Below are 25633 nucleotides of genomic sequence, written 5' to 3'. Positions count from 1 at the left end.
CCAAACAAAAGCAGAGGTCAGTCACATCTCAGCCAGATGTTTCCAGCAGCTACAGCTGAGTTTGACATCAGAACATGAGGTGTTCGGACTTTCCCAGAATCCTTTATCATCTTATCAGCTTCTTAAATGAGGCAGAGACTGTTTTCTATTTGAGGGGTAAAGTGGTTCAGTTCAGGTCGTGAGTGTCTCTCTGAAATGTTCATCCAGATGAAGACGTAAGCTTGACAGTAAAAGGTTTGTGGATGTGATGCTCAGCTAGAAAAACATCAGCCCAAGAGTTTACATGAGACTGTCCTGCTTCCACAAGACGCTCTCCATCTGCTGCCGTCCAACTCAAGAATCACGTTTCTGTTAGTCGAGTGAACCAGGACGAAGCTAACTGCAGCGGTTAGCCCACAACAATCCATCATCCGTGCAGCACTTGAACACATCACCTCTCCATGAACCGTCCTGCCCGAGTCACACAGAGAGACTTTCAGAGTCAGCGATCATTTAAAACTGAAGACAAAAACTCTCAGGATCCCACACAGCTTCATCCAACCACAGCTTTTGATTCTGTAGTTTTCATTTTCTCGTGCCATTCACTCAAAAACTAAAACCTGCTGCAGTATTCAGTCCTTGTGAACATTTTCAGCATGATGCTTATTAGCTCTCTTACATCCAGTAGCTTAGCTTAGCATAAAGACTGGAAACAGGGGGAAACAGCTAGCATCACCATCACATCTAAAGCTGACCAGTTATTACATAACATAACATAACCAATGTTTTAGTCAGACACTGCAACTTTATTTCATTTTCACCAAGTCGTAGGACAATTACAACAAAAACGTTTCCAGGAACCTCTTTCTGCAGTTTCACATCTTGGCTTCAGTTTTAGGCCAAACACAGATTTCCCAAGGATCTTCAGTTTTTCAGATGTGGTGGAAAAAACCACCACAAACATGCAAACCAGAGAAAAATCCCTAATTTAGTGGCATGAAGGAGCTAATCAGTCTTCAATATCAGACCTCAAAGGAGGCGGGGCCTTGAATTATGACGCAGCTCAGAAAAACGAATGATTTTTCTGCCAAACCAAATGGAAATGGTCATTTTTATTAGCAATAAGTCTGTCTTCTTATCCCACTAACCTAGACAACACATCCTCGTACACTGAGTCTTTATCAGCTCTGCGCTCATCCGTCTAATGAAGACGCTGCTGTCCAGCATCAGAGACGAATGGGAGCGAGGGAGGAGCTGGCTCTGAGTTCATGTTATAGATGGTCCCACTGAAAGAACCATGTTTTGTTTCATAGAAAAAGACAGAAACCAACCAGTACTGCCAGTTTTTAGGATTTAAGAACCAACTGTGATGCTGCCAGTAAGAACAACATGAGAGCAAAACAAGGAGTCCTGCAGCCCGGCTGCTGCACAGTCCATCCAAAACCCTCCATGTCAAAGGAAAGCTGCTTCAGTGGCCTTTAGTGAAGCAATATGAGTGTGATATAAGATGTTCACCCCTGATGACAGGCGTCAGTCTTCACACAGGAATATTTACCTTATCTTACTACTTATTACTGCCCTGTGAGAACCCTAATATCAACTGCTTTCTGCAGGAGACACCTGGAACCTGGAACAACCTGGAAAACAGAAGAAAGGTGTTATCATCATTTGACAACTCATAATCACTGTTTAAAGCTACAGCTGACTAAAAAGAGCCCTGATCAAGGATCCAAAGCTACTAAACAGTCATACAGTCGTCTTTGTTTTCAGGGCCTTGTCATGCGTCCTTGATGCAGAATCAGTTGTTTTCCACTACAACAGTGTATATAAGATGACACGCATTGGACCATTTTCAGCTGTGTGTAATCACAGACAGGCTATGTGTTGAGAAAACTCAATATCCAGCATGTCTGCTGGCCAAAATAAACGGTTGTAGCCATGCTAAGCCAGGCCTCTCCTGTGACACCAAGATGTTCTCAGTGTTTTCACACACCTTCTGAAATGATTCAACATTTACAAGATCAGAAAATTAACAACCTTCACTGACATTTGTTGTAGGAGGCGACCTCTGGCGGCCATAGGAATTATGACGGAAGTAAAAGAGGAACTGGAATGAACAGAGAGAAAGTTTGTAAAGGGACGCCATCGCTTCAAATGTTCTGCCTGTCCAACACATCGATTTCTTTGCATAGTTGCTAGTTAGCAACGTTAGCACATAACATGCTAAACAAAGACAGTGAACACGGTAAACATCAAACATTATAACTGCTGAAGACAATCATGTTAGCACTGTCTTCGTTAGCATGTTGAAGTTAGCATCTAGCTCGAAGACAAACATGGTGGCAGGAGTGTAGAAACTATTAAATCCAGAACTTTGTTGCCTGATGGAGGCCAGATGTATCACACAGCACTGTGTCACGTCCTCAGGCTTCTTCATGTTGTCCCAGGTTCTGTCAGGTCCAATCCAGATTCTGCACACACCTCAGAACCTAGAAACTTTAAGTCAGAGCTGAATAAGTGAGATGGACCACAGACAGTTGATCTAACACCTGGTTCTAAATCCAGTAGGAGGACGGGCTGTTTCTGGTTGAGGATTTGTCCCAGTTTGACTGTGTGATCTCAAACTGTCTGATCTGGACTTGTTTGCCTTGACTTCAACCACAATTAGCATCAAAGATCTGACGTCCACTTGTGATGCAGGGAGGGAACTAAAGTCTGCAGAGCGGCTGTGACGTGAGGGCTGATGGGAGGAGGCCTGAGTCATCTGAGAGACAAACACACACAGACACACAACACTCTCTGCACAGGCCTGGCAGCTGCACCTTCAAATATGCCAACTCTGACGTTGCTGTTGTCTCTTTTGTCTTTTTCACGCTCTCTTTTTCCAACTCGGACACACACACACATAAATCAAAGCATTATTGCCAACTGACTCAACTTTAACGGAATTAAACTGATATTTCACACAACCACACACACACTCACACTCAAACTCCCAGTTTCCAGGAAAACCAGAGCGTTTGAATGTCCTCCAGTGGACTTCACATCATAAACAGGACTGATGAGCTGTCCAACAGACCCTGGAGCCGAGCAGAGACAGGCAGGCAGAGGACAAATCCACCGGGACCGGAGCTTTTGTTCATTTATTATATTGTACAGTGTACAATATAAAATAATTTTCTGAATTATTTTACATGCGTGACTCACAGAAAAAACATTTAAAAATCCTGTTTCCAAGATGAAGAATCTCAAATTTAAGATCAGTTTCAGCTCATTAATTTTCCTGCTCAGCTGTGTTCACTGCCAAATTAAAATAAATGCAAACGTTCGGTTTTATGACTCAGCTCTCCGGTGCATGAACACAAACTCGTTACAAAATGCAGACTGCTTTATTGTTGAGAAACTGACATAATTTGATTAAACAGAGTGGAACAAATTATCATGTGTAGCCAGACTTTCTGCCGTTACACTGCAGTCTTATGTGAAGTCCAGCGTGCGAGGAAAACAATCATATTATGTTTATTCCCCGTAGTGAATTTATGATTATATAACAACTAAATCATGTTTTAGACCACATACGCTCCTGGCGAGGCTTCTCGTCGATCAAATTGTTCCTTATGATATTTGGTATTCCTTCAAAGGCTGAGCTCACTCCTTCAGCACTCTTAAAAAGCCAGTCAAAGCCCTTGAAGGACCAGCTGACCGGTCTCCAAGGACCAAAGGAACCATGTTGAGGTCAGTGGAAGTCCTCCTTGAGAAATCAGACAAAGTAACAGATGCACTCGATGCCAGTGAGGAACTGAATCATTTAAACCCATTGAAAGAACCATAGAACCTGAAAAAATAGCATTAGTACCCCATCAGAGACCACAGACTCATCTTCAAGTGTCTTCAGAACCCCTTGAAAAATGCATGGAGTTCCTTCAAGACCCCTCAAACCACTAGTGGAGCCCCTTTAACCACCAGACACTACAACAGTGGATGGCCAGATGCCTGAAAGACCTTCACTGACCGAACTAACGTTAAAAGGATCAATAAATCTGATCACAGCCACCAAGAGCTCTGCAAGGGAACAAGTTCATGATACAGTGACCCCAAGTACACAAGTACACATTCAAGGACCACTAACTCACCTTCAAGTATCACTGGAAATCCTTGAAGGATGCATGGAGTTCACATCAAGGACTAGTGGAGCTCCTTTAACCAGCCACTACAACAGTCAACTCCTTTCAGACAATTAGTACCCATTTAAAGAACCCTGGACCCCAACTTTGAAACTCCTTCAAGGATCCATGAACTTCCTTAAAGACCTCCTGGTCTTGGCTCTTACGGACCAGTGGAGCCCTTTTCACCAGCAGTTATTGCAAGAATCCATGGAACTCCTTTTCCAGGATGCATAAAAGTCCTCAAAAGTTCCCTTGAATTTCTTCAAAGGCCCCTGGAACCCATTCAGTGACCAGAATAACATCTCATACGATCATTTAAAGTCCCATCACAGACCTGTAGAACATTTCAAGGGAACGTTGCCACTGGAGTCCTTCAGAGACCACTGGATAACATTCAAGTCTCCTTGGAAGGTGTTCAAGGGTCATTGGACGTTCTCCACAGAACGAGTCCCTTCACTGACCACTGGAAACTCTCAAGGGATCACTGGAACTGCTTCAAGGACCATTTGAATCCCCTCAAAGACCTCTGGAATCCAATCAAAGGGCCTTGGAAATCTCTAGAGAACCTTGAACATACACACATTCTCTTTCTTCAGTGAGTCTTGAGATGATCAGCGCAGCTCTGAGACCCTCGTGAGTACGTCTCTATGGCGATGAGGGTGGCAACAGCAACACACACAAACAGAGAGACAGAAAGACGGATGAAAATCCCCTTTGTGTCACGGCTCGTCTCGGACTGATGCAGCAGCTGGACGAGAAAACCCCAGAAAATACAGATATTTCATAAAACAACATAAACACACATTTACTCGTTCGTAACTCAAAACCTGATTACAGGAATCGTCTTGTAAACTGAGCACAGACATATGGACGTACGTTAAGTCTTACAAGTAAATACCACACACACACACACGCACACACACACACACACACACTGAGAGCTGTTTGAAGCTGGTTCCAAGACATTAGCATAACTCCCTCCTTCGCATTTGTGCATATAGATGTTGACTTGCACTTTCTCTCTCTGCCTCTCTCTTTATCACTCAGATTTACATGTCACCACATCGGTTCCAGACCCACACACACACACACACACACACACACACACACACACACACACACACCCTTCAGAGATCCGACTCTGGGTGGATTTTCTTGGCTCCCTCCTGCAGTAACTCTGAGAACTCGGCAGCAGCCGGAGCCTTCTGACACAAAACACAACAGCAGCGGCTCTGTGGTGAGTTGAGCCGGACGGGAAGGAAATGAGCCCCAGCAGAGGCTTTACAGTCAGATCACACAGCGCGGAGGGACGACTGTGGAGCTGATTGTCAGTTAATTACGTGCAAATATTTACCAACCGGGCCAGAGACAGAGAGCTGAGTGAAAACGCCTGTTGTGGCGCGGCTGTAAATACAGTCAGTAAAGTTCACAGGACAAAATCTGACCCATTAAGAAATAAACGCAGATATCAAGTCCCATTAGCACCTCACAGAGGCTGCAAGGTTCATCATACCGTACAGAACTGAAGTGGTGGACCAGACAAGAGCAGCACGGAGCTGAGCAGAGATTCTGACAGTGGCCACAGTTGGACCTGCAGGTTATACAATATCTACCTTACAAGCAAGTCAGTGATACTTGTAAACTGCTTCAAATGTTTTGGTCGTGTCTTAAAGTAAAAACAGTAAGAAGGCTCAACACAACATGAAAATTAACTGTCCTCCAGGTTACGTCTCATTCTGAGGTCGACTCTTCTCCACTGGCAGGACGGCGGCGAGCGGAACAAGCTACTGCTAACATGAGCTGTTCAAAAACTTTCTCTTTAGTAACTCTGTGTACACAAACAATGTTGTCAGTGCTGGTGTTCATGTGTAGAGACCCTGGTGATGCTACCAGCAAAGTTTCATGTTGTGTTGAGACTTCTTACTGTTTTAAAAATAGAGATTTTGATGCTATCGTAAAAGTGCCCGTAGCACTCCCACTGAAAATGAGTTGGACCCGAAAACGAAAATAAGGTCAATCTTAAACGTGCCTCTTTTAATTATGTTTTTACACGAAGGTTTGACTCATATACATTCACAAAAAAAGCCTCAGTTGCATTTTGTCGAGAGTTTCACTTTAAGTGAGGATGAACAACAGGAAGTCAGTGTCCAGGTACTCTAACGAGGGATTTCCTGGTGTGAGCTATTTAATCACAACATTTACAGTTTTTTAAAACTTACTTGCTGCATTGAAACCACTGTAGCACATTTAAATGAATGTATTTAGTTGTGAAGGCTAACGAGCGCTGGTCTGACTGGTAAATGAATAAATGTGGAGCACCTGCTGGAGTCACCACAGCAGAACCAGCTGCTGATGGTCAGTATGAGACAGCAAGAGCTTCCAGAAGTGAGAACGTCTGATTCAAAATGAACTCTGAGGATTGTTTGTGGTTTGAAATGTTTCAGCATCAGGGAAACAAATCACTGGCTTCATCACGGTCGTCTACAGAGCAGGACCATGACGTCATAGAAACCTTGACATCGAGTGTTTGGCGGTCAGAACAATTGACAGTTTCGGAAACAGAATCTGCGTCATGCTGCTAACGACGTGTCTGCTCTCTTCTCCTGGATGAATCGATCAGTTCGAACGATTCACTCGTGTGTGTTTGTGAGTCGCAAACTGGCTGAACAGTCGACTAGAAGGCTGTGAACATCGTTGTGTTGTCAACATGAACACACAAAAACACAGCTCAGCATTACTGATGATTAAAATGTTTCTTTTCCAGAATTGTACTCAGCTGTTCGAGGGTGAGTCAGCTCATCCTCCAGGGAACAAACGCTGGGTTTGAGTCAGGGACACAGATGAAACTGTGAAATAAGGGAACAATGATTTATTATTTCTTGATTGTGTAATTAAAGAGCGAGAGTTGGTTGAAGAAGTGTAACCTGTCCCTGCACAGTTCCCGGTCTCATACTCAGGATTCAAAACAGACAAATCCCAAAAACCCGGCTGAACGTTTCCATCACTGCACCGAATCGTCTCGCATGGAAAAATCATTTGTTGCACGGCAGCATGATCAATGGAAATGTGCAGCCTGCAGAGTGAGATTACGTCTGATTACATAATACAGTCAGACTGGAGGACGTAGAATCTTTAACTAAGCATTATTAAAACAATATTATTTCATAACAGCTGACTGACTGCAGCCTGGTATGAGGTCAACACTGAGGAGTTCAGTGAATCAGACATGTGGGTTCTGATCTGACCCGTTCTGAGGTTCTTGCTGCTTTCTGCATGTTAAAATACTTTTAATATCCACAGTAATTATATCAGAAACTTTAAGATTTACTAAAATAATAGATGATTGATATATTATCAAAGTGATATTTTGAGAGTTTTTACAGCAAGTGAACTTAAAGTAAAAGTACTCTACTTGTTTGGTTTGTTTATGACTTTACTTCAGTACTAATAGCACAGGTGTTCTCCACCAGGCTCAACTGTGTTCACCTCCACCTCCCCCCCATCATCCCCTCCTTCAGTCTGACAGACGTCACACACGCCCACCAATCGCCTCGTGTGTTTATCCTGCAGCTTTTATAAACCGGGACAGCTGCACTCTGCATCAGAGTGAGTCCTGACCTCCAAACTGACTGAGAGCACACGTTGACTCTTTTAAACTGTAACTTAGTATTTCTTTTTCAAATCAACTTGAAGTTTATTTTCTAGTTTCCCATCATGCGTCTGCAGTTGCTCCTGTGCGTAATGGCCGTGCTGGTCTGTCCATTTCTGCTCGCCGAGGCGCGGATCGCCAAACGCTTCGCCATCGGCTGCCCGGAGAAGTGCGACAAGTCTCAGTGCCCGCCGATCCCCGCGGACTGTCTGGCCGGCGACGTGCTGGACCGCTGCGACTGCTGCCCGGTGTGCGCGTCCGGCGAGGGCGAGCAGTGCGGTGGACCCGAGGAGCGTGAGTGTGCCGAGGGGATGGAGTGCGTGGTGACCGACGGCGTGGAGGTGTCCGCCACCGTCAGACGCCGCGGCAAGGCCGGTGTGTGCGCGTGCACCAGCTCAGACCCGGTGTGCGGCAGCGACGGTGTCTCGTACCGGAACATCTGCGAGCTGAAGCGCGTCAGCAACCGGGCCATGAAGCTGCAGCAGCCGCCGGTGATCTTCATCCAGAGAGGAGCCTGCGGGAAAGGTGAGAGCTGTGCGTGCGTGCGTGCGTGCGTGCGTGCATGTGAGAGGTTGAATCTTAAGAAATTCTGAGGAAAAGTAAAGAGAGGGCCAAGTGTGATGAGCACAACATTTGTCAACGTGTGTGTGTGTGTGTGTGTGTGTGTGTGTGTGTGTGTGTGTGTGTGTGTGTGTGTGTGTGTGTGTGTGTTGGATCAGAACCTCGCTGACCTCAGCAGCAGTTCCAAACTCATTTCTCAGCGCTTCTCTTCGTCTATCTGTGGATCAGAACTCTTATCACGTCTCCCAGAGAGTCCAAAATAATCAAATTAGCTTCATGGACGCATTCATGAGGGAACACATGAGTCTGTTCTGAGGCTCCGACAGCTTCATCACATTCTGCAGCAGGCAGCAGATGAACTCAGCCAACCTTCCTCATCCCCTCATCACGGTCCGGTCAGCTGTAGTGGTTTGATAAAGACAGACTTTCTCTCCTGTTTCCTGTGATGGTGCAGCAGCTCACTTAATCTGAAAGATGTTCAGTATTCTCCGATGCAGCAAACAAGAAGATGTTGTTGAAAAACTTTAGATGCTTAGATGCTGCTCCGATAAACCTGCGACTGCACTGAAGTGATTGGAAAAACTCCCAAGTTCTCTCTACAAGAATAAAAACACTAAATTATTTTAGTTGTGTGTCCTGGGTCCAGATTTAGAAAGTCATTGTTTCTGACCAAAGATTCACCAGGAGACAAAACTCAGAAAGTTGCAGCAGTGTAAACCTCCAACACGCCTTTTATTTTCATCACTGGTAGAAATGCAACTGCAGCAAGTAACTTATTCAGATTTCATGATGCTGCAAATTAAATTCAGCGCTAAAAGTAAAATAATAAAAAAGCCGTCAGCGTCAGAACAGAAGAACAAAGAGTCTCTGCTGTCGGGACGATGCCGCCTCGTCTGGTCGCCTTGCAGTGAACCAGAAGGTTTCCAGAACGCGAAGGTTTCCAGTTTCAACTCGTCTTATCGTGAATCTTTGATCTGAACGAGGCTTAAACACATTAGCATGTCTTATCATCACTGACAGGTTGCCAGGCAACCGGCGGGGAAACAGCCAAGAAGTACAGTAGCTCCAGGATTCGACCCTCCGACTTGTTTTTACACTTTTGTACGAACCGTTCGGATCAAACAAGATGTGACATGTTTATTATCCAGCTTTAGAAGTGCCGTTTCCTGCAATATTTATGTTAAGCTAAGCTAACTGCCTGCTGGCTCCAGCTTCTTATTTATAATATGAACAGAGTGGAATCATCCAGCTCGTAGAAGAAAGGGAGTCAGCATCTTTCCTAAAATGTCAAACTGTTCACACACTCAGGTTTGTTTCTGCAGCTGGTCTCAGTCTGGTTTAATGCCCGGCTGCTAATTTTAGCAAACTTTTGATATTTTAGTTTTCTTTCATCCTTCCTCACTCTCCTCCCTCTGGGCGACCTCTCAGGTGATGCTTGGACGCTGCAGATGAACAGAATTAGAAGAATCTCAGTGTTTTCACACAAAGGGAAGATTTTATATTTGGACCTGTCACAGAACCAGAACACTCAGTCAGACAGTATCAGGAGCTGCTCTCACATGTCTCCCCTTTTCATCTGCTCTTTCTCCTTCTCACACACACACACACACACACACACACACACACACACACACACACGCACGCACACACACACACACACACACACACACACACACACACACACACACACACACACACACACACACACACACACACACACACTCTTTATGTTATCTTGACAAGGTCACAATGTCTTGAAATTTGCCCAGGATGTCCTGAGGGCCGGCCCAGTGCTGCAAAAACAAACTATGTTCCCATATTTCACACACACACACACACACACACACACACACACACACACACACACACAGCTGTGAACACACTAGTTTGTTGAGTACAGTTTTATTCTAGACTCTTAATGGAGTTCAACCAGGTCAGTGTCTTCTTTCCTCTCTCTCTCTGTTTTCTCCTCTCATCCCATTCTTTTTCTTCTTCTCCTCCTGCATCTCTGTCTTCTTCCATCATTGATCTGGTGGTCTTCTTCTCCTCTCTCATCATTTTCTCTTTTCTGTCCATCACCTCCATCACTTCCTCTCCTCACATTCCCTCCTCTCCTCTCTCCTAGTTTCCTCTCCTCACATCTTGATCGTCTTTCTGTCTGAACTTCTTGAGCTGACACACACACACACACACACACACACACACACACACACACACACACCATGTGAAGTCTTCTGCAGTGATTCATCTCTTGGAGCTGATTGGATGATTGTGTAACTTCCTGAACAGACGCAGATGTAGGTCAAACAGTCGTTTTACCCACATTCGACGGGATCAGAATTGTTTTTTTTCCTTTTATCGTGTTTCTTTTTATTTTTTCTGCTTCCTGTAAAGACGTGCGAGCGCTCTGACACTCTGACAGGCTTGGATACAGTGTCAACAAAACACGGTTGCACGGTGACTCAGCTCCTTCAGGAACCGGAGGAATGTTTCCCCAGTTCAGGCTCGTTCCTCAGAATGAGATTTCACTTAATGATGCATTCAGGGACCCACCTGAGCAATTATTTTGACAGTATAATCTACCTGCTGCAGCTTTATTAAACAAGTGAGCACAACTGACCCTGTTGGACCTAAAAGATGCAGCGCTGCTACCGACACTCGCCGTGTGTCTGAGGTCACTTTGTTCCTTCGCTCATCTGATGCAACCATTCACTTCACTTCACTTCACTTCACTTCACTTCACTTCAAAGCTGAAACAACTGGTTCACCACTAACATCCAGCCAGCCAAACACACACACACACACACACACACACACACACACACACACACACACACACACACACATAAACACATCAGTGTCCTCCAGACCGTCTGCTGCACCTGAAGTGCAGGTGAACAGAAACTGGCTGCACTTCACATCAGAGCGTCTCTGAGGTGTCGACTCGAGACGCGTCAGCTGAACTTGATCCAAACAGCAGTCACGTGACTTGGAGTGTCGTCAAGACTTTGACATCTTCTGATTTAATTGGATGAAATAAAAGGAGGCTGAACTCGACAGAAACATTAACGACTGGCGACTTCCAAAAGTTCAAAGCTGGAAATCTTTGGCTGAGCGAGACAGTAAATTCAGAGAAAGAAGCAAAATCTACGTCACCAACAGAGACGACGTCCACCAGGATTACGAGATCAGAAGCAAAGACTATATGAGCTGCAAATTCTGAATCTAAAACTGTTTAATAATTGTTATTTGAATGATTTTCTCCAGGTAAAAGCATTTAGTGTGAAAAAAGAAGTACATCTTATATATAAAACACAAAAAGTAAAAGTGGAATTATCTTTGAAATCTACAGACAGTCCATATAAAAAGTCCCAGAACACGTTATTGGTTCGTTTGCGATGAACAAATGTTCAATCAGCTCCACCTGCGTGACCTGTTTAACCACTGAGTAAGAAGAGAAATGATAAAAAGTGGAATGAGGTGATAACCGAGCGAGCTCCGGGGCTCGATCGTGATACGATCTGAAGGCAGCTGCTGATACATGAAGTGGATGAGTTCAGATCTCTGAAGCCTGAGGACACACAGACTCACGGAGTCACCGACTCTTTCTCATGTCATAAGAAATGATGCTTTAGGTGTTGAAGACTCCGCAGCACGACAGGAAGTCAAATATTATCACACCAGTGAAGATTTGCCTGTTTTGACATGAACATTAATGTGATGATTAAAAATAAAATAAACATTTTACTTCCTCTCAAAAAAAACCCCCAAATCATCAGGAAGTCGGCTTACTTGGGCATTTTGTTGGTTTTAGTTTTTTAATCAACTTTTTTATGAGCCGTCATTTTTGCTTCTATTAACAGCCGACAGGATGTAAATGTTTAAATACTCCGACGCTCCGGATGGTTTGTTACATGGAACCATCTGGAGGAGCAGCTAGAAACTGTTTAGAAAACTTTGAACCAGCCTGATCAGCTGGAGGAGAGCGCTGAGCGACCACCAGCCGGAAGATGAAACAAAGTCAGTCGACAGAGAGAGAGAGAGAGAAATACATTTCCAGTGTCGTTGTGCCAGGCAGTGTTTGTGTGTTTGTGCCCTGTAACTTTGAAGCATGGAGCTCTTTTTACACCCTTGTGCTCAGTATTTTCGTTTGCTGCTGCTCTAGCTGCCATCATGTTTGAATCAGCCCCAGCTGCATGTGATCGTCATCGTAAACAGTCGTTGTGTCACAGTGCGTAGTAACATCTGTATGTCAGGTCCCATGTGCTGCTTTAAATCACTTCGCTTTGAGAAAACATGTTTTCGCCACCAAAAAAGCACAGATGGAGGAAAGTGTCTGCGAACCGGTCCCAGCCGGTCGGAGTCGGGGGAACTTACAAACGACCAGTGAAATGAGAAAAGAAAGATCTCAATCTGTGACAGATGTTGCAGCACAGCTGGAGTGGAACCAGGACGGGGTTATATAAGGTGACAGCGAGAGTTACATGCAGACTGTTACCGATCCATCAGAAAACATCCCAACACCCTCTCCTGCCATCTCTCTGTATGTTCAGAGGCTCTCAGGCACTTCCTTTGTTTTACAAGCATCAGCGGGTGCACGAGACGTTCTGCAGCTGCTGTCTGATGTACAGTTCTTATACCGTTCTGCATCCACATCTGGACTGGATTTAACACAGCAGCTACAGTTTGGGTCCAGTCACACCAGCCGTCAGCACCACACATCATGCCTGAGGTGAAAGTCAGGAAACTCAGACGGAGCTCGATGCCCAGTAACGGACGCCGGGTAACGAAAGAAGAAAAATGATTGACAGACTTTGGTTATGAAGTGGTCAACCAGAACCAGTGTGTGTGTGTGTGTGTGTGTGTGTGTGTGTGTGTGTGTGTGTGTGTGTGTGTGTGATGCAGTTCATTAACACCGTGTCTTCCTCCCTTCAGCTCAGCAGAACCCTGACAGTCTTCGTTTCAAGTACAACTTCATCGCTGACGTGGTGGAGAAGATCGCACCGGCTGTCGTCCATATTGAACTTTACCGCAAGTAAGAGAAACTACACGAACAAACAAAACACACAACTAACAAACTGTTTGGGCATGTTTACAGTCAAGTACTGTAGTATATTTCTCAGTGTGTCCACTTATAGACAGAAACACGTCTCTTTCTCTTTCTGCTCAGGATGATATTTTCTAAGCGTGAGGTGGCCGTCGCCAGCGGCTCTGGGTTTGTCGTGTCAGAGGACGGACTCATCGTCACCAACGCCCACGTGGTCGCCAACAAGCACCGAGTAAAGGTTCGCAGAGCAGCGTACAGCTGTCAGCGCAGGGGAGAGATATTCACTATAAACTGTACTGGACATGAATTGTAGGACTGAGAACTCTTGCTCTACATTTAACATATGACTGGAGTCTCAGTGTCTTGTTGTGGAGGACGTCAGTGTGAATGGTACTAAACTTTTCATTTCCTCCAGGTGGAGCTGAAGAGCGGAGCCACGTTCGACGCCAAGATCAAAGACGTGGATGAGAAAGCCGACATCGCTCTGATCAAGATCGATACTCCGGTAAGGAAACGTTTTGAATTATTATTGTTTTTGAGGGGACGAACCTTCAGTTTGCCTCGAAATTATGACATTTTGAAATCTGATTTTGTTGTTAGCCTCCCCGTCTGTCATGCTCCATAAACACATGCATGTAAATCAGGATGAAAGTAGAGCTGAAGCACAAAAGAAGCAGATATTTGTAATGATATGAAGAAACCTCATCCTGCCTTGATTTTTCTGTAGAAACTTCCTGTCTCGTGTCCTTGTGTGTCCCTTTACTTCTTTCTGCTTCTCAGACGAACTGTTTTCTCTTTCCCTCCGTGCGTCTCTCGTCTCCTCCCTGTTTTTTTTATTTTCCAAAACAAATTCAGGTATTTATTGCTGAGAAATCTGCTTCCCTGAACCTGTTTTTAATTCTGTCTCAGTGGGATCTCTGCGGCGAGGCACCTCAGTGAAATAATATCCTGACTCATGAAAGTGGATATGTGAGGGGCAGGTCAGCAGACAGAGGGAACTTTTTATGCGGGTTAATTTGGGATTTTATTTTCTCACTTTGCACTTTGTTTTGGTCCAGGGATGACTGGACGACCGGGTTCAGCTCAGGAAGCAAAGTTTTCCACAAGATCTGTGCAGTGGAAAAACATTTTTAGCATAACAAGGTCGATGTGTCTCATTTCCGTGCAGACTTTGGGCAGTCAGAGCTGCATCATCCTGACAAGGGCAGACGCTTAAAGGGCGATGTTGTCTATTTATACGGGTAAAATTCAGAAATGTCGATGCCCGAACAAAGTGCTAAAATAAATCACATCTCCAGGTTATATTTAGAGCTGCCCTGGGGAGTTTGAGATCCATTCGAGCCCAATTTAACAACCAAATAAAGGACCAAAACATTAAAAAGCAGCCTGTTCATGACTGAGAGTAGCTAAAGTTCTACATCTATTAATAGGCTGAACACAAGAAAGACAGATGAAGTCCAGCTGTGCTTATGAAAGCAGACAGGATGCCTTATGCAACCTCTCATCTGGATTCTATTCTCACAATATTAAAAACACAAGATTCAAGAACTTTAACAATCTTTTAAAGTCTTAAAATGATTTTAAATGACTCCTGCACGAGTGATGTTTGCAGTGGACAAATATAGAGAAATTATCGCTCACTATAAAGCTTAAAACTTAGAATATCTGTACCATAGGATGTGTTTTAAACTCAAAGTAGGTCAGATTTGGATGACTGTGTGTTTGCCCCCTCCAGTCTGTGAGGATGGCAGGTTCAGACCTGTTAATGCCATCTACACACAAACATCCTTCCTGCCATCTGGAACTGCAATCAGGGAGATGATGATGCCTCCACAGAGTCGCACAAATATATAAAAATGCTCTGTTTATATCATTTGCAGATATTTAGATATTTTCAGATGTCTGAGGTGTGTTCATACAAGTTTGAATGTCAGGCGTCTCGAGCAAGATCCATGTTTAAAATGTGTCGGATTATCAGTGAAGGTTCTTTTATTTAAAAAAAAAAAAAAAACTCTGCGGGTGTTTTTGTCTTAATGTGTCTCAGATTTAACTTCAGATACGATGTTTGATTGGCAGAATGAGAGCCGCCCGCGCACAAACACACAAACACACAGACGCTGCAGGATGTGAGTTCATGTTCGCCGGTCAGACGAGGACGATCATGGTTTTCCTCGGCATGTTTTGGGCGGAGCGGCCGGGTGTAGCTGCAGCTCCGGGGGAGGAAATTGTGCTGAAATCCACAAACTGCTCAGCGCTTGTGGTTTTTGGTTCACATGCACACAAAAACCAAAGAGACCGACTGCACACACACACACACACACACACACACACACACACACACACACACTTTCATCAGCTTACAGTAAAGTTTGTCTGCTTCAGATTGTTACTGAGGCAGGTCTCCTCTGAGCTTGTGCAGACAGGAGCTCTCCGCTGCTGCATTGAGTCTTAAATCATCCAGTAAAGCCTCGCGGCGATGTTCCACCTCGATCCAGCATCGATCATTTTCCATGACACGTGTCCATGAGCAGCTTATGCAAACTGCTCTCAGCTTAAGCAGATCTGATTTAACAGGCCCGGACGTCTGAAGGCCAACGGCAGCATTTGATCCACGCTAATACTGTTATTTACTGCAACTGTTGATGGAGACATCTACATCTTTACATTTCTAATGGGTCAAATCATTTTGAAGTCTCAGAGACGCTAATAAAGAGATGAGGAGAAAATATTTGTCATTAGTTATAGTTTGATGTGAATGATAACAGCTGTTTGCACAGGGACGGGATTCTCTGCTGCTCACTGCTTATTTTTCATTTTGCACATGTTATCTCAACAAATTCCTCAGAGGTTGGCACTTCACTGCTCTGCTTGTTTAACCAGATGACTGAAAGGTTCTGGTTCTGCCAAGAGAAATGGTGAATACAGAAGAAGAAATGAGAATAATTAGATAACACTCATGTCTTCTGCATGTTTTGTGGTTCTGGTTCTTGTTGATCAGGTGTCAGATGGACCCTGAGCAGCAGAACAGACAGTCCACACATGCAGCAGATGTGGAGTTGTGTGTCCGGCCATCTGATTTTAGTTTGGTCAACTCCTGAGAGAGAAATGTCTCCTGAATGCTTCACTTTATTCACCGACGGTGTCTGTCTGCTGTGTGGTGCTGGGCAGGTAGAGCACAGTGGCTTTATCAGAGCTTTTTATCTGAAAACAACTGCCTGTTGAGTCTGGGAACAAGGTTGATGAGTGCACTGACTGAGCCAAAACAGCAAAGTTGCAGGTTTTACGACCAGAACTGAACTAAACTGAACTAAACTGAACTAAACGTCCCAAACACCTGGTTCTGACGCCACACAAACGACTGCGAATGTCACCTGATGTCTTTGAAATATCCAGCGGTCTGACTCGAACTGTGCTTGGCCGTTTGTTATAACGGCACCATCATCACCTCCACCTCCTGATGTGAGAGGCGGCTAATAAGAATATAATGTGGACGTGATATGCCACGACTGGTACAAATGTCAGTCTGTGGTTTGTAGAAATGTAACCTGCTAACATTATATAATGGAGACTGAGCTGCACGTTCATATTCAAGTGGCTTACGTACTGAAACAGCTTAAAGTTGTGGATTTTCCAGAGTAACAAAGACTTTCTTTTTGCTAAAATCCAAATTCTCTAGTGACCTCGGTTGTATTTTCTTGGCAGTAGTGATGAAAACTAACCACATGGTCAGATACCGCTGACGGAGACATTTCTGTGTGCATGTGATTTGAGATAACCGACCCTGTAACAAGCGTACTGTACTTGTGATTGTATGGAGAGACAGATAATGAGAAGGAGAGAATGATGAGAGGACAGGAGGGATGAACAAAACCACCGCTTTGTTCCTTGTTGTGGTCTTTGTTGGGTTGTTGCACTCCGCTGTGTTTGCGTGTCTTGATTACTGAACGCAGCTTTGTAATCTCACCCCAAACAAAGTGCTGTCATCCTGAAAACCACCGAGCGGGGAACATGGTGATTTTCCAGGAGGGCGGAGCTCCGCGGGCCGTGTGGTGGACGGCGGATTCAGGCGATTCTGGTTGTGGTTCATTACAGGCGAACAGAGGAGCTTTATGTTGAGCCGACAGGGTAAAACTCTGATTAGAGGAGCTCAATGAATCCATTCATAACCTCCTTGTTTAGGTCTGTGTACAGTATGTTTGTGGGTGGTGCAGGAGGGAGGTGGTGTGTGTGCATGTATGTAGTGACCTCATTAGAATATATACAGCACTCAAATCTGGGGTTTATTATCTATGTACTCAGTTCAAGCTGCAAGTAAAGAAACATGCAAAGTTATTAAAACTGTGCTGAGACGTGAAGTCGAGTCGCATTTACATGTTTGTGCTTTTTGCGCAAAAGTCTAAGTTTTGTTGTTTGAACTTTAATGATCATCTGCGGAGGAAAGTGGCTGTTTTAAGTATTAATGGGAGCGTCATATCTTAGGCATGACCTCATTTTACTGGTCTGGAGTGTTAACAGAGGAGCAGCACGGAGACGCTGCGACGAACGCTCACTTAAAATCTTTGGCTGCTGTTTCAGGCTCCACATTTTATTTTGCTTTGTCATCTTCTGTGACTCATCCAAAAACCGAGGCATGCTCCAGAGTGTGGGTCATGTACAGATGTGTTGAGCATACCTGTGGTTTCTTTCCACAGGCTGCTCACACATGTCACTCAAACCATTTGGTTTGCATTTCATCTTCACTGGATGTCTGGAAATGTCTTCGTCATTCCTCGGCTGCCCTGAGATATAAAACACATTCACATGTGTCACAGCTGTCATCTCTTTTCTGCTTCATTTCATGTGTCATTCATTCCTTCTCCCCCCTCCCTCTCTCTCTCTTCTAACTTGTGTTTCTATCTTACTGAACCCTACCAAAAGTGGGTCAGCATGTTACTTAACAGAGGAAATGGGCACCAGATGTGTCTATCATCACCGGGGGAAACACACACACGCACTCGCTGACAGACAAATAGACGCTTGTCATGCTCGGTGGAGTGTGTTGTCGATGAGAGTCGGGGTCCTAACATCACGGCTGCTTTACATCTGCCCGCCGTCACATCTGGGGCTGAAGTAGGTTAGTAGGACGACTTTCAGGAAGTGAGCGCACAGTTCACAGAGGGTCGGCCAATCAGCCGACTCCGCTGCAGAGCGCCGAGCCGGTTCAACAGTGTCTTAAACTCATAGATGTATTGAAAGAGCTGGACGCTGCGCAGGAAGTCAGCCGTGCTGCCAGTTTGGCTCGGTACCGCAACAAAAAATCTCTTGTGGACCAAAATTTTCCTCTCTGACCAAAAGAGTCTGTTAAACTGCTGACAGGACACACTGAAGTGCACATACTGGTCCAGTGAAGACCAGGAGTGTAATTTTACACAGAGTAAGTAAAGTGCTTACTGGGATGTTGAGGTCTAGTATTAAAACTAAGGTTTTTTATCCCATTACGTTGTTGTCTTACCCTCTCAACACAAGACCCTTCTCCTGATTTAAACCCTGAATATTATGGCATGCTTCTAAGAAATGTATTCCTCCAGTCAACATGTAGCGAGCGCCGCCAGCCCGAACTTATTCCCTCATCAGATACTGACACAAGCTATGACAGCTCAGTATGGATTTTCTCCTTCAAAATAAGAGCCAAAAGGTGCCATAACAGCTGTTCCATATGTGATATTATGAAAAATATTGCATATGATGGCAAATATCGTAATATTCTCTCTTTTCAACTAGCTAAACGGTGGTTTCAACATCATCGTGTCACAAAAATCATTTAGAAAGAGATTCATATGAAGGTATTTCTCTCAGACTGAAGGTGTCGGTTTGCCGGCCAGACATGTAAATATCCAGTCAGCTGAGGCACATTCGGTTCAAAACCCAACTTATTTTTCTTCGCTTTAGTCATAAAAAATAATTAAAGCCCCTGAAAACTTGGCTTCCATCTGTATTTCTCTATAACATTAACCATAACATTGACAAAATGTTTTCAGAGCCTAACGACATGTTTAAAAATCATTTTCTTTTGCGGCAAACAGGAATTTCATTTATGACTTTAACACGAGTTAATGGGGTCGACTGTGGCACATTTCACTCGTATTTATGTTGTAAATTCAGGGTAAACAAGGGGTGTGTGTGTGTGTGTGTGTGTGTGTGTGTGTGTGTGTGTGGAGGCAGAGCTAACAGAAGTTTGAGTGTTTCCTGGTTTGAATAACCCAAAGAGAGAGAGAGAGAGAGGGAGGTGTAGAGCAAATTAAGAGAAATCAAATCCTATTAAAGTCTATTTGCACAGATTATTACATATAAAAGTCTTTACAGGCTCTGGGTTCAGCGGTGGTATAAACTGTGTGAGTGTGTGTTTGCCTGCAGTCGCGTTCAGGATGGAAAAGCTGATAGTTGCGAGCTGGTTAATCAGAGACGCGGAGCTGTGACCTGAAGCTGCACAAACAACAGTGCGAACATGTTGGATTTTAAACACATTTATTCTGCACAATCACATCACACTCATGCTGTAATGACACATGGGTGCAATTAGTTTTGTTTGGCAGGATGGTTTTGGCTCATTTACATAAAATCTGGCTGCTGGAGAAGTGTTACAGAAACAGCCAGGGCAGCATCGAACTGCGCAAAACTTCCCACTGACCACATGTTGGTGAGAATTTATTCATGTGATGGGAGAAAACGGGAAAAATTGCATTGGGAATAGAAAAAAGACAGTATCCTGCTTTCATTGAAGTGTTTTATGAGAGAGGACTGAGTCAACACTCAACATTATGTCTGTAATAATGCTTACCTTCACACAAGACATGAAGGATTAGTGCAACAAACACAAACAGACACGTCTGACTGACACGGTGGTCACGGTGAGCTGTCGCCGACGGTGATTTACAGTTTACAGTTTTTTGGTTGTGGATGGAGAGAAGCGTCGTCCAGACTCAGAGCTGACTCAGCTTCCCACAGGAAGCCCACGTCTGCCTCGTACAGCTCGGGGAGAATAAACTGCTGTTTACCTCCGTGTGTGTGTGAGTGTCGTTGATTCATCTTCTCCCCCAAAATTCAGATGACAAACACAACACGATCACGGTTAAAGAGTTTGGATGATGGGGACTTCTTTCAGTCTGTCCAAGTTAAAAACACGAGGTCAAAAGAGTAAAGATTGGATTAAACAGTGTGTCTTTCTGCCTCAACAAGTGTTTTATTTGTCCACTCTTTCAAACTACAGTTGAAGATAAAGTTGTGTATCTTGTGTCAAACTTCCTCCATTCTTCAACCAGATGTCTCTCTCTCTGTTTCTGTCCGGTGGAGCAGATGAAGTTGCCGGTGCTGCTGCTCGGCCGGTCGGCTGACCTGCGTCCCGGAGAGTTCGTGGTCGCCATCGGCAGCCCGTTCTCCCTGCAGAACACCGTCACCACCGGCATCGTCAGCACCACCCAGAGGGGAGGCAAGGAGCTGGGCCTCCGCAACTCTGACATGGACTACATCCAGACGGACGCCATCATCAACGTGAGTGAAGAGACGGACGTGGGGTGACATCATCATTCTGTCATTCTGTGTGTTCTTTAATAGAAATGTGCTGTTTTCTTTGCTCAAACGTTTCTTGTTTTCTCATTTGTTTTCTTGCAGTACGGCAACTCTGGAGGACCACTAGTCAATCTGGTGAGTGACAGAAAACATGCCAAGAGATTTCCCGTTTCAAATGCACCATATATCCTCCATAAACATCATATGTAAGGAACCTCAGTATAAATAGATACAAATACAAATAATTAAAGCAATAAAAAGAAGACGGGTCAACATTTCTGCTCTGTATCTTGGAGACAGACCCAGAAGTCAAATCTTACAGTCGATTCTTAACTTAAGGGAGCAAATGGAAAGAGGTGAGGATTACCACCTACAGACTGCATGATAAATGCTGATTATATTCTGTGTTTTTGGCCTCACTTAAAGGGCATTTTAAGATATCCTCACCTCTTGATTGGGGAGCTGAAAGTGAATGTTTTGGAGATAAAGTCAGCAGTCATGTGATGTTTGTATCACCCCGGGGATCCAGGCGAACCTCACTCTTACATCACCGCTCCCATATCTCAGAAACAGTGTCGGGAAACACAGCTTATTATTACTGGGATCACATCCATATGTTGCGAAACAGAGATATACGTAATCTCATATAAACAACACCAAGGCTCATAAAGTCCGTATTAGGAAAGGTAAATAAAGAGTTTAGGTAACACTTGGCAAGCAGTCGCAGCCCACAGCTGAGTCTGATCGGATTGTTTTCAGCTGGCCGTGTTACCAAACGAAGAACAACGTGGCGTCAGAAACAAACTGCTTAACGAGCTTCACGAGGAAATTAGATTTTTACTGCTGGGCGTCACTGATGATAAATCAGTGTGGGTGTTTTCATGCGTGTGCCCTGCAGGATGGAGAGGTGATTGGCATCAACACTCTGAAGGTCACAGCGGGAATCTCCTTCGCCATCCCATCAGACAAGATCAGGCAGTTCCTGGCAGAGTCACACGACAGACAGTCCAAAGGTTTGCAAACATCTAACTCTTTATTTTCTCTCAGAGACAAAGAGAGACGAGGACGACATGCGATAAATGTCTAATGGCCGGTGTTTTAATCAGCGGTCTAACGCAGAGAACGACTGTTTATTCGGTGGGATGGAAACAGAACATGGATTATGCACAAAGATTAAGACGGCTGTTCATGTACAAAACATTTACGTCAGCCAGTTACCCAGAGAAATCCTTGGAGAGATAAACATAATCAAAATATTATGTATTTCTGATGTATTTCCACGTGGGACCAGCCAGATACTTGGCAGCAACATCTCAGCAGTAAAATGGAGCCTGATTCAGCAGCTCGTAAAAAGACTCTTAAATCCAGTTCCCACTGAGCCAGACGTATATTAAAATCATGTGTTTATACTTGTGTCCATTTTCTCTCCACTGTTACAGTTCAGAGGTTTCTACCTGCAGGTGATGTGACCATCTGTGTCGATACATCCAAAGATTTTAAGATGATAGAAATATTATCTCAGGGCAGCTTTTTGGGCACAATATGCAGAATGCGTCCACAGTATTATTTCACAAAAGAGAGTTTATGATCGTCTCGAGTGTTCACTAAATGACATCGACTCCTCCTCCTGCGTTCTTCAGGTAAAACACACCAGAAGAAGAAATACATCGGCGTCAGAATGATGAGTCTCACACCAGCGTAAGTTTCCTGTCTGATGACATCACAACACATTTAATGTCATAATGAAACGGCTGGAGCTTCTGTTCAGTTTCTGTGGTGAAGGTTAAGGCAATGTTGGGGGGGAAACAGTTAAAGTATTGTCATGTTTGAGTTAGAAACCATCAATATATACATTTTTTCACATTGCAGTGTTAATGAAAGTTCATTCTCTTGTGTGTTTCTTGGAGATCAGACTATGTGGTTGTGCAGTGAGATGAGGCCGTCTGATTAATCTCCCCAGATCCCTGTAACTGATATTTCTCACTCTTGACTTTCATACATAATTAGGGTGGTGATGGTATTGAAACGGTGACCTCAGCTTTAGATATCTGCCTTCAAATGATGAGTTACAACAGGAATGTAAGTCAGCCCGGCTCTGGTCAGATCAGAGGAACACCCAAGCTTCCCCTCGAGAGCGGCTCACTCTGGGAAACACCCTGAAAACAGCCAAACAAGCTTCATCTGGTGGCAGCTTTTTAATTCTAAACATACCAGTGGGAGACCCTTTCCATCACTTCATAGACTGATTGATTTGTAGAGAGTTTTGTCACTTTACCTTCTGGGGAAACATCTGATATGTCAGAGAGATGCAGGAGGACAGTGAATGTAGCTTCACCATACCTGTAAAGAAAAGATGGAAAAGAGGGATGTTGACGAACGTTGGAGCAGATGGTACCAGTTGTCTTTCTGTTGGATAAACTGACACCATTGTTGCACAGTTTTAGCTTTTTGTTTGCACGTGGCTCATGTTCATGTCTGGAAGAATCTGTTAGACCTAAACAGCTTGAATAATAACTACCAGTCAGCTACCCGACATGTAAACACAATCAGGTCTGTATTGTTGAAGTTGCAGCTTCTCAAAGCGTGAGTGTCGCTGTTAATCAGAGCTCTGCCTCACAAGTTAGGATTTAAAGTGAGTCATGATGTATCACCCCTTCCAGCTGAATTAATGTCAGACTGGTGTGGACATTTAGTACAAAACCTCATGTTTGGGCTGTTTTTCTCCATCAGGCTGGCGAAGGAGCTGAAGGAGAGGCAGTCAGACTTCCCAGATGTCACCTCGGGAGCGTATGTCATCGAGGTCATCAGCCGAACTCCAGCTGAGACGTGAGTGACTCTCTCGGCACTTTTCTTTTTTTTCCCACGCCGTCTGCTGTTCGCTGCCCACAACGTCAAAACAACATGGTGCATGCTGGTTTGCTTCCAGACTCACTCCTCCAGAATATATGTTGTCCCTGGACAGATTAGTGGCATCCACATGAAAAGCTTGTTGGAAGCAAACCGCAGCGTTCCACCTGAAAAAACAGCCGGTGGAGTTTATTTTCTTGTTGTCTGGTGGGTTTATGTGGAACACAGGCTGCAGTCAGGACGCAGCCGATCTCAACGGTCATTAGATTTGAACTTTCTGTACGTGAAGACAGCAGGATGTGGAAAAGTTCACCTCTGGTTTTGAAGCGGTTCTTCTGCTGTTGGCACGGGGCTGAAAGGCGGCGGTGAAGACAGAATCGTGAAATGTTTCCCACCCAGGCCGGCCGGCTCCCTCGGCCAGGGAGGGCACACTGCTGCAGTCACAGCGGGGCAGATTTTATTTTTCTTTTGTGGAAAGTGAACCTGAAATGAGAAGAGACCGACTGAATCCTGCGAAACAAGCTTGGAATCCCCCACATGGATGCACATTGTGTTTCATTTGGTCGCCTCACACGATAACTCCCATCAGTCTTTGCTTCGTCACTATATTATCGAACTACAACTCCCGTTTTCAATGTTTTGATATAGAGAGAAGTTACATATCGTGCATTTAAATGACAAGCGTGTCAAGCTCCAAGTTAAGGAACAGCAACAACACTTAGTTTCCTAACAAATCAGATTTAATCAATCACCTAATCAGCCTGTCTGCAGATCAACTACACCTCATTTGCTTGTGTCGCTCTTCTTTCTGAATGACAGCGCTGGCCTGCAGGAGAGTGATGTCATCATCAGCATCAACAACGAGCGGATCACCTCGGCCAGTGACGTGAGCGCCGCCATCAAGCGGGACGAGACGCTGCGAACGGTGGTGCGGCGAGGAAACGAGGACGTCATCCTGACCATCATCCCAGAGGAGATCGAGCCTTGACCTCAGCCAACAAGAGTCAAGACAACAACCCAGACAGTCGACCAATCCCGAGCTGGCTCTCAGTGTTTTTCAACCAATTATGAACATTTTGAAAAACCAAGCAACGAATAGGTGTGTGTGTGTGTGTGTGTGTGTGTGAGACTGTGTTTAAGAACTTGTAATTATTAGTAGTCTTCCATGGTTTTTTGCTTGCACACACCTTCAAAGGTCCAACGTTCATTATCCAGAGAAATGAAGCTCCTGCTTCTCATGTTAGCTTGAATTTTTCTTCTAATCCCGATCTACTCTTCATCCTCACGGACCTTTTATATCCGACTAACCCCGTCTGTCGCTGCAGGTTACCGTAGTTCTGTTTCATTGTGTATATTCTTTATGGAATATTTTTTTAATAGTATTTTTTGTCTTTACGTGTTTGATGACATTTTTTTCAAAAAAGGGAATAAAAGTCTTTACAGAATCGTTGCATTTATTGACAAGGATGAGAAAAAAATGTTCATTTGATGTTTGATCTCAAACGTGTTTCCTTAATGATCTGATCAGATCTGTTGTAGCAGTAGTTACAGATCATCTAACCTTGAATCTACTGTAGCAGAATAATTCATTGCAGACAAATAACTTGAGGCCATCTTGCCGTGAGGTTACACCAGCTGCAGCACCAACATGTCAATGTTCTGACCCGTTAGTAAAGTAGAGGTCCACTGGCCCCTCTCCCACTTCTTGCTTGGACGACTGTCTTCATTTTGATCTCAACAAGGTTTTGTGACTTTATTCTGCACGGCTGTGACACTAATGTGTCGGCAGACATCAGGCACAGGACGCAAAATCACTCCTGTAAAGGTTTCTCCCACAGA

General features: G+C 44.4%; 1 protein-coding gene across 1 annotated transcript; it reads left to right on the top strand.

Moving 5' to 3' along the window:
• Window positions 1–7732: 7732 nt before the first annotated feature.
• htra1b (HtrA serine peptidase 1b) lies at window positions 7733–25239 on the top strand. The gene is made up of 10 exons (XM_037082449.1): window positions 7733–8319; window positions 13291–13390; window positions 13526–13640; window positions 13818–13907; window positions 20735–20929; window positions 21050–21082; window positions 21846–21960; window positions 22588–22645; window positions 23678–23773; window positions 24614–25239. Exons 1-10 carry the CDS (start codon window positions 7860–7862, stop codon window positions 24780–24782), a joined length of 1431 nt encoding a protein of 476 aa, XP_036938344.1. The 5' UTR covers window positions 7733–7859; the 3' UTR covers window positions 24783–25239.
• Window positions 25240–25633: the final 394 nt, after the last annotated feature.

This window comes from Acanthopagrus latus, chromosome 20, assembly GCF_904848185.1.
Source record: "Acanthopagrus latus isolate v.2019 chromosome 20, fAcaLat1.1, whole genome shotgun sequence".
NCBI classification, from domain to species: domain Eukaryota; kingdom Metazoa; phylum Chordata; class Actinopteri; order Spariformes; family Sparidae; genus Acanthopagrus; species Acanthopagrus latus.
Note: the sequence above shows the minus strand (reverse complement) of the source record. Positions and strands in the feature narration are given on the sequence as shown.